Source organism: Cherax quadricarinatus, chromosome 5, assembly GCF_038502225.1.
Source record: "Cherax quadricarinatus isolate ZL_2023a chromosome 5, ASM3850222v1, whole genome shotgun sequence".
Taxonomy (NCBI): domain Eukaryota; kingdom Metazoa; phylum Arthropoda; class Malacostraca; order Decapoda; family Parastacidae; genus Cherax; species Cherax quadricarinatus.
This window is the reverse complement of record NC_091296.1, coordinates 4,015,325-4,025,324: the sequence shown is the minus strand read 5'-3', so window position 1 is coordinate 4,025,324 and position 10,000 is coordinate 4,015,325. Positions and strand designations below refer to the sequence as shown.

Here is a 10,000-nt window from a genome sequence, read left to right as displayed (position 1 = left end):
CAGGTGGCGACAGTGACACATGTAAACACCAGACTAACCGGAGGCGGGGGGGGAGGTTATCAGTCTGATATGACAGTAACAGTTCAGGCAGGAGACCCCTCAGCTGGGGTACTGACCCCTCCCTCAGCTGGGGTACTGACCCCTCCCTCAGCTGGGGTACTGACCCCTCCCTCAGCTGGGGTACTGACCCCTCCCTCAGCTGGGGTACTGACCCCTCCCTCAGCTGGGGTACTGACCCCTCCCTCAGCTGGGGTACTGACCCCTCCCTCAGCTGGGGTACTGACCCCTCCCTCAGCTGGGGCACTGACCCCTCCCTCAGCTGGGGTACTGACCCCTCCATCAGCTGGGGTACTGACCCCTCCCTCAGGTACCAGGCTGGACGTCACTCACACTGACATCAGGTTAATAACCTCAAAAAAGGGAAGAATTGACTTTAGTGTCGTAACCCTGAGCAACCTACTTTCTCCTGCCCACCACCTCTACACCTCAACCACATCCTTCCTCTCTCTCTCTCTCACTCTCTCTCTCTCTCTCTCTCTCTCTCTCTCTCTCTCTCTCTCTCTCTCTCTCTCTCTCTCTCTCTCTCTCTCTCTCTCTCTCTCTCTCTCTCTCTTTCACGTCAACCACTGCCTTATTTACCTGCGTAAACTTCGTAAATTGGCACCTAAAGAGCACAGTAACGTTCCCATCCTTCCTTCTGGTGAAACTCTACAATCCTCACCCTGCCATTGAGTCAGGGAGATTGGTTTTTAAGGGTGTTTGATCTCCCTGTTACATCAGGGAGTCAGGGAGATTGGTTTTTAAGGGTGTTTGATCTCCCTGTTACATCAGGGAGTCAGGGAGATTGGTTTTTAAGGGTGTTTGATCTCCCTGTTACATCAGGGAGTCAGGGAGATTGGTTTTTAAGGGTGTTTGATCTCCCTGTTGCATCAGTCAGGGAGTTGGTTTTTAAGGGTGTTTGATCTCCCTGTTGTCAGGGAGTCAGATTAGTTTTCAGGGTGTTTGATCTCCCTGTTACATCAGGGAGTCAGGGAGATTGGTTTTTAAGGGTGTTTGATCTCCCTGTTACTTCAGGGAGTCAGGGAGATTGATTTTTAAGGGTGTTTGATCTCCCTGTTACTTCAGGGAGTCAGGGAGATTGATTTTTAAGGGTGTTTGATCTCCCTGTTACATTAGGGAGTCTGGGAAGGGTGCTGTAAGCACACTGAGAAACAACACAATGAGTGTCTGGGACCCAAGACTGTTCAACTGCCTCCCAGCATACATAAGGGGAATTACCAATAGACCCCTGGCTGTCTTCGAGACTCCTGGCAGTTTTCAAGACCCCTGGCCGTCTTCTTGACCCCTGGCCGTCTTCTTGACCCCTTGGCTGTCTTCATGACCCCTGGTAGTTTTCAAGACCCCTGACTGTCTTCAAGACCCCTGGCCGTATTCATGACCCCTTGGCTGTCTTCTAGAGCCCTGGCTGTCTTCAAGACCCCTGGCCGTCTTCTTGACCCCTTGGCTGTCTTCAAGACCCCCTTGGCTGTCTTCGAGACCCCTGGCCGTCTTCATGACCCCTTGGCTGTCTTCGAGACCCCTGACTGTCTTCAAGACTCCTGGCTGTCTTCATGACCCCTGGCTGTCTTCGAGACCCCTGGTTGTCTTCAAGACCCCTGGCTGTCTTCAAGACCCCTGGCTGTCTTCAAGACCCCTGGCTGTCTTCGAAACCCCTGGTTGTCTTCAAGACCCCAGACTGTCTTCAAGACCCCTGGCTGTCTTCAAGACCCCTGGCTGTCTTCAAGACCCCTGGCCGTCTTCAAGACCCCTGCTTGTCTTCAAGACTCCTGGTTGTCTTCAAGACCCCTGGCTGTCTTCAAGAACACTGGCCGCCTTCATGACCACTGGCTGTCTTCGAGACCCTTGGCTGTCTTCAAGACCCCTGGCTGTCTTCAAGACCCCTGGCTGTCATGACCCCTTGGCTGTCTTCGAGACCCCTGGCTGTCTTCGAGACTCCTGGTTGTCTTCAAGACCCCTGGCTGTCATGACCCCTTGGCTGTCTTCAAAACCCCTGGCAGTCTTCAAGACCCCTGGCTATCATCAAGACCCCTGGCTGTCTTCAAGACCCCTGGCTGCCTTCAAGACCCCTGGCCGTCTTCTTGACCCCTTGGCTGTCTTCAAGACCCCTGGCAATCTTCAAGACTCCTGGCTGTCTTCAAGACCCCTGGCTGTCTTCATGACCCCTGACTGTCTTTAAGACCCCTGGCTGTCTTCAAGACCTCTGGCTGTCTTCATGACCCCTTGGCTGTCTTTCAGATCCCTGGTTGTCTGCAAGACCCCTGGTTGTCTTAAAGACCCCTGGCTGTCTTCAAGATCCCTGGCTGCCTTCAAGACCGCCTTGACTGTCTTCGAGACCCCTGGGAGTCTTCGAGACCCCTGGTTGTCTTCAAGACCCCTGGCTGTCTTCAAGACCCCTGACTCTCTTCAAGACCCCCTTGGCTGTCTTCGAGACCCCTAGCCGTCTTCGAGATCCCTGGTTGTCTTCAAGACCACTGGCAGTCTTTAAGACCCCTGGCTATCATGACCCCTTGGCTGTCTTCAAGACCCCTGGCAGTCTTCAAGACCCCTGGCTGTCTTCAAGACCCCTGGCTGTCTTCAAGACCCCTGGCCGTCTTCTTGACCCCTTGGCTGTCTTCAAGACCCCTGGCAGTCTTCAAGACCCCTTCTTGTCTTCAAGACCCCTGGCTGTCTTTAAGACCCCTGGCTGTCTTCAAGACTCCCGGCTGTCTTCAAGACCCTGGCTGTCTTCATAACCCCTTGGCTGTCTTCGAGACCCCTGGCTGTCTTCAAGACCCCTTCTTGTCTTCAAGACCCCTGGCTGTCTTTAAGACCCCTGGCTGTCTTCAAGACCCCTGGCTGTCTTCAAGACCCCCTTAGCTGTCTTCGAGACCCTTGGGAGTCTTCGAGACCCCTGGTTGTCTTCAAGACCCCTGGCTGTCTTCAAGACCCCTGGCTGTCTTCAAGACCCCTGGCTGTCTGCATGTCCCCTTGGCTGTCTTCGAGACCTCTGGTTGTCTTCAAGACCCCTGGATGTCTTCAAGACCCCTGGCTGTCTTCAAAACCCCTGACTGTCTTCAAGACCCCCTTGGCTGTCTTCGAGACACCTGGCAGTCTTCGAGACTCTGTCTTCAAGACCCTGGCTGTCTTCAAGACCACTGGTTGTCTTCCAGACCCCCTCTGGTCTCTAAGACCCCTGGCTGTCTTCAAGACCCCTGGCTGTCTTCAAGACTTAAACCCCTTGACTGTCTTCAAGACCCCTGGCAAGTGCTCTTCGAGACACCTGGCAGTCTTCGAGATCTGGTTTCTCCCGTCTTCAAGACCCCCTTGGCTGTCTTCGAGACACCTGGCAGTCTTCGAGACCCCTGGTTGTCTTCAAGACCCCTGGATGTCTTCAAGACCCCTGGCTGTCTTCAAGACCCCTGGCTGTCTGCATGTCCCCTTGGCTGTCTTCGAGACCTCTGGTTGTCTTCAAGACCCCTGGATGTCTTCAAGACCCCTGGCTGTCTTCAAAACCCCTGACTGTCTTCAAGACCCCCTTGGCTGTCTTCGAGACACCTGGCAGTCTTCGAGACCCCTGGTTGTCTTCAAGACCCCTGGCTGTCTTCAAGACCCCTGGCTGTCTTCAAGACCCTTGGCTGTCTTCAAGACCCCTGGCTGTCTTCAAAACCCCTGACTGTCTTCAAGACCCCCTTGGCTGTCTTCGAGACACCTGGCAGTCTTCGAGACCCCTGGTTGTCTTCAAGACCCCTGGCTGTCTTCAAGACCCCTGGCTGTCTTCAAGACCCTTGGCTGTCTTCAAGACCCCTGGCTGTCTTCAAAACCCCTGACTGTCTTCAAGACCCCCTTGGCTGTCTTCGAGACACCTGGCAGTCTTCGAGACCCCTGGATGTCTTCAAGACCCCTGGCTGTCTTCAAAACCCCTGACTGTCTTCAAGACCCCCTTGGCTGTCTTCGAGACACCTGACAGTCTTCGAGACCCCTGGTTGTCTTCAAGACCCCTGGCTATCTTCAAGACCACTGGTTGTCTTCCAGACCCCTGGCTGTCTTCAAGACCCCTGGCTGTCTTCAAGACCCCTGGCTGTCTTCAAGACCCCTGGCTGTCTTCAAAAAGGCGCTGGGTAGACACATAGTCAGTACCTGACCAGTCGTCCTGGTTCTTACTTTGGTTTACGTGAGACCAGCAGTGACAGCCTGGTTGATCGGGCGCTGATCTAACATTAGGCCTGGTGGGGGCTCTGACCCCTCCAGGAAACATCCTTCAAGTAATTTAACAAATGATAACAATACTGACGTGAGTCTAAAAATATCTTCATACCATCCTGCCCAGCCAGGCTGTGCTATCTCTCTCTCTCTCTCTTTTTTTTTTATTTTTTATTTTTTTTTTTTACACAGGGTTTGACAGGTTAAGGATCCCTAGCTTTATTGACAAACTATTTACAGGTTAAGGATTCCTAACTTTATTGGCAAGCTAAGAGCTGTTACCTACATCAGCTCATTTGAAAGCATTTTTATTGTTATGAGACATACAAGTAGGGAACAGGATGAAGTTGGAGCCATCTGTGGGCCAGCATTTTCATTTGATCAACTGACTTTATCTCGTTGACATCATTATGCTGTACGAATGTGTTCCATACTCGAGTCATCCTGGGTATGTATGATCTCAGATGGAGTGATGTTCTGGAGAAGGGTACAGCCAGAGTGAAGTTGCTGCTTTCTGCCCGTCTTGTGGCATAAAAGCTTGTTTCACGCTGTCCTCGAAGTTGATCCAAGTGTGGTATTTTGACAATATTGGCCTTGTACATAACAGTAAGGCCACCCACATCCCTCCTATGTTGAAGGCTCTGCTGAAATGACAGATCTATACAGGATGGGTCCAGGCGAGAGATGAGACGTCTTGCTCTGTTCTCTACTCTGTCAAGCAGTCGCAGATGAGAGGGGGGGCAGGCAAACCAAGAAAGTGGAGCATACTCAAGGTGTGAGCGTACTTGTGCCTCGTACAGGATCTTGCAACCCCTACTGTCAAGCAGATGGGAGATACGGCGAAGTGCTGTAAGCTTCCTGGCTGCCTTGTTTGCAAGATTTACAACGTGGTTCTTCATGGTTAGTTTGGAGTCAAATTTCACCCCAAGGATATCAACTTCTTCTCCAGGTGCCAACATCCTCCCATTCATCCTTACTACTGCACCAGCATTACCATCATGGTGCCTAGAGACGATCATCATTTGCGTTTTCTCAGGTGCAAATGTTACTTGCCATCTATTTCCCCAAGCTGATATAGCTCTCAGCTGGTGATTGATGTAGCTTAGAGCAGCTGGCATTTCTTCTCTTGGATAAGTGAATGTCAGTGTACAGTCGTCTGCATATGCATGTGATTCTGGGATGAGATGAAGAAGGTCGTTGAAGTAGACATTCCATAACAATGGACCCAGCACGCTTCCTTGTGGAACACTTGCCCCAATAGGATGTCTTGCTGATTCCATTCCATTGAGAACTACACTTAGAGATCTACCATGAAGGTAATCACTGAGGAGACATAGCGTAGAGCCTGCAATTTCCAGTGCTTGAAGTTTTGCTAAGAGGCCCTGGTGCCACACCCGGTCGAAAGCGCTAGCAATGTCCAGTGCTACCACACAGCTGACTTTGGATTCATCCAGTGACTGGTGCCACTTAGTGGAGAGGTTTAACAACAGATCAGCAGCAGAGTAACCTTTCCTGAAGCCATATTGACGATCACAAAGTAGTGAGTGGTAGTCAAAAAACTCTGTCATTTGTCTTGAGATTATTGTCTCAAGGATCTTACCAGTGATTGACAGGAGTGACACTGGTCTGTAGTTGCTGATTTCTGCTCTGCTCTTCTTTTTGTGAACAGGGACTACAATTGCCTCTTTCCATAGAGAGGGCCATTTACACTGTACTAGGCAGTGCTGAAAGATGCGAGTTAGAGGTGCTGCTAGCTGGTCTGCACATCTTCTCAACAATCTTGGGCTCAACTTGTCTGGGCCCACAGCCTTTTCTTGGTCAAGCGATTTAAGTAGGAAATGCACCTCCTCCTGCCTTATTGTCACCACTGACAGTTTTGACACAGTTCTTGCAGCTAGCCAAGGAGGGTCCCTTGCTGGATCAGGAACTTGCATTTTGGTAGCAAAGTGTTCAGCAAAGAGGTCTGCCTTCTCTTGACTACTAGTAGAGGTGGTCCCATCCTGTCGATTTAGAGGTGGAATAAGTTCATCAGGCAGATAACCTTGTCTGTCCTTGACCAGGGACCACCAGGTTTTGGAGCCTACCCTACCTGATGCTAACTTTCTTTTAGTGTCCACCTCCCATTTAGCAATGGCCCACTTTTGAACATCACCCATATGCCTACAGGCTTGCATGTGCAAGTTCCTGTTATAGGTGGTAGGATGTCTCTTATACCTTCGCCATGCTTTGTACTTAGCAGTAGCAGCCTCTCTACAACGAAAGCCAAACCAAGGCTGATCTGTAGGCTTCGTCACATATTGCCGGTGAGGAATGTGTTCTTGTTGTAGATTAAGGATGTGTCCAGTGAAGGCTTTCACTTGGTTGTCAACATCCCCTTGGAGAAGAGCATTCCAGTCGGTGGTGGCGAGCTCAGAGCAAAGGGCTGGCCAATTACCTCTCTCTCTCTCTCTCTCTCTCTCTCTCTCTCTCTCTCTCTCTCTCTCTCTCTCTCTCTCTCTCTCTCTCTCTCTCTCTCTCTCTCTCTCTCTCTCTCTCTCTCTCTCTCTCTCTCTCTCTCTCTCTCTCTCTCTCTCTCTCTCTCTCTCTCTCTCTCTCTCTCTCTCTCTCTCTCTCTCTCTCTTCCATCATTAGCTGCTCACTCAGCACTCTCTCATGAGAGCTATCTCTCACCACCAGTGTATATACACTGAGAGATACATACTACAAGATAAATATGTCTCCTGGAGAAACTGTGTTGCCACAAGCAACACCTGAGAGCACTTTTCATCAGGTCAGGGCGAAATGTTGTCCCTAAGTCGTGAGTGTGACGAGCACGTTTAACTCATGCGAAGGTGTCTCTCGGTGGAAACGTATGGGCAGGTACATGACTGTTGTGGGTGGCATCCCGGGAGGTTCAAGTCACATCCATTTAAAAAGGAAGAAACACTGCATCAGACCCACTAGCACAAGCTAGTCAGGTCTAACTCACACCCATTCACACTCACTTAAAACTACACAAGGTTTTAGCTTCAATGGCGCTACTTGGGAGTTTCTCACTCGTCCACAACCTTGTTACCAAACCAGTGCTTTCCTATATCCTTCCTGAATCTAAATGTTTCCAACTTAAAACCATTGCTATGAGTCCTGTCTTGGCTAGATATTTTTAGCACGTTATTTATACTCCCTTTATTTATTCCTGTTTTCCATTTATACACCTCAATCATATCCCCCCTAATTCTACGCCTTTCTAAAGAGTGCAGATTCAGGGACCTCAGTCTATCCTCATAGGGAAGGTTTCTGATGCATGGGATCAACTTTGTCATCCTCCTTTGTACGTTTTCCAGAGCATTTATATCCATTCTGTAATACTGTGACCAAAACTGTGCAGCATAATCTAAATGAGGCCTAACCAAGGATGTATAGAGTTGAAGAACAACCTGAGGACTTCTATTATTTATACTTCTTGATATGAAGCCAAGGATTCTATTCGCTTTATTAGGAACACTTACGCATTGTTCTCTCGGCTTTAGATTACTGCTAACCAGAACTCCTAAATCTTTTTCGCAATCAGAGATAGTAAGATCAACATTATTTAGTTTAAAAGTATCATGATTATTTTCCTTTCCAGTGCTAAGAACTTTGCATTAGTCTGTGTTTAACTGCATCTTCCACATCACCGACCACTGCATCAGTCTATTCAGATCTTCCTGGAGTGCTCTAGTGTCCTCGTCAGATTGAATTTTGGTGTCATCGGCAAACTTGCTTATGTAACTATTTATTCCTTCATCTACATCGTTTATGTGAATTGTGAACAACAAAGGGTCCAACACCTGTGGAACACCGCTTGTGACGTATCCCCATTCTAATTTATCCCCGTTTATGCAAACTATTTGTTGCCTATCTGTCAGCCACGCCTCTATCCAGGAAAAAATTTCTCCTATTTTGTGTGCCTCGACTTTCATCAATAATCTCCGATGTGGGACTCTGTCAAAAGCCTTACTGAACTCCATATCATATTCATTACCGTGATCTACCTCCTCAAATACCCTAGTGAAAAAAGTTAGTAAGTTTGTAAAAACCGTGCTGAGATTTATTAATTAATTTATGTCTTTCGAGGTAGCTACAAATAACCTCGGCAGTTATAGATTCCATCAATTTTCCCGCTATGGAGGTTAGGCTAATTCGTTTGTAGTTGGAAGCTAAGGACCTGTCACCTGCTTTGTAGTCAGGTATCATATTTGCAATTTTCCACTTATCTGGTACTATGCTAGTACTAGATAAGGTGATATGTTGAAAAGACTAGGTAAAGGCTCACTAAGTTCCTCCTTACATTCCTTTAAAACTCTTGCAAACAGTTCATTGGTGCTGGGGATCTGTTAAGTTTTAATTTATATATTTGTCTGAGGACCATGTCGCTAGTGACAGTGATCGTGCAAGACTTATTTTCGTCCTGTTCAACATAGTTTATTATTTCTGGAATTTCACAAGTATCTTCCTGTGTAAACACTGAAAGGAAATAAGTGTTAAAAACTCTACACATTTCCTTACCACTGTCGGTGAGCTGACCCGAGTAACTTTTGAGTGGGCCTGTCTTGTCCCTGATCTTACTTCTGTATACCTGAAAGAAACTTGTTGGGATACCCTTCGAATCCTTTGCGACTTTAACCTCATAATCTCTTTATGCTGTTCTTATTCCCTCTTTTATTTCTCTCTTTAACTGAATATGTTGATTTCTTACTGGCCCCCTCTCATCTTCTGACTCACCTGTAAACGAAGCTCTTAGCCTGTAAATAAAGTAGGATAACAGCTCTTAGCCTGTAAATAAAGTAGGATAACAGCTCTTAGCCTGTAAATAAAGTAGGATAACAACTCTTAGCCTGTAAATAAAGTAGGATAACAACTCTTAGCCTGTAAATTTAAAAATATTAAACATTTTTTTTTATCATTGCAGATGACGAGGTTGTGAGATCTCTGGAAGATCAGTTCTCTTGAAGAGGATCCTCAGACCAGCAGGAACTGGTCCAGGACCTGCTGTCTCCCAGCAGTGACGGGAACTGAACACTGCAACTCCCCCAGCAGTGACGGGAACTGAAGACTGCACCTCTCTCAGCAGTGACGGTAACTGGAGACTGCACCTCTCCCAGCAGTGACGGGAACTGAAGACTGCACCTCTCTCAGCAGTGACGGTAACTGGAGACTGCACCTCTCCCAGCAGTGACGGGAACTGAAGACTGCACCTCCCCCAGCAGTGACGGGAACTAAGGGTATAACCCGAGTACTGAGGTGAAAGCCTGCAGCAGTGAGGTGCTGTAGTGACTGCAGTGCAAACACACAACCTGGCCACCATGACAGTGACATCAACCATCAAATATCAACCCTTCACCACATACTAAATTATATCAGAAGAAGATATATATTTTTTACAGTGGAGACGAAGAGGAAAGTGAGAAACGAAGAGAGAAAGAGAGATAGAGAGAGAGAACGAGAGACAATATGGCAGCATTTGAGAGATGTTGTTGCTGTAGTCTCCGTGCTGGAACAATCTTTATTGGTGTGCTCAGTCTGGTAAGATGTCTTGTTTCAGTGAAAGCTATATATACCGGTATATGCACCGTGAGGTGTACGCCTCCCAGTGTATATACACCGAGGGGTGTACATCAGTGTATATACACCGAGGGGTGTACATCAGTGTATATACACCGAGGGGTGTACATCAGTGTATATACACCGAGGGGTGTACATCAGTGTATATACACCGAGGGGTGTACATCAGTGTATATAC

General features: G+C 48.2%; 1 protein-coding gene across 3 annotated transcripts in view; it reads left to right on the top strand.

The window, feature by feature from the left end:
• Window positions 1–10,000, top strand: part of LOC128684910 (uncharacterized) — a 110,460-nt gene that overhangs the window by 76,182 nt on the left and 24,278 nt on the right. For all 3 annotated transcript variants that reach the window (XM_053771259.2, XM_053771257.2, XM_053771258.2), the window contains exon 2: window positions 9,170–9,783. In XM_053771259.2, coding sequence (XP_053627234.1) covers window positions 9,712–9,783 — 72 coding nt within the window. In that variant the 5' untranslated portion in view covers window positions 9,170–9,711. The remainder of the gene's footprint in view (window positions 1–9,169; window positions 9,784–10,000) is intronic.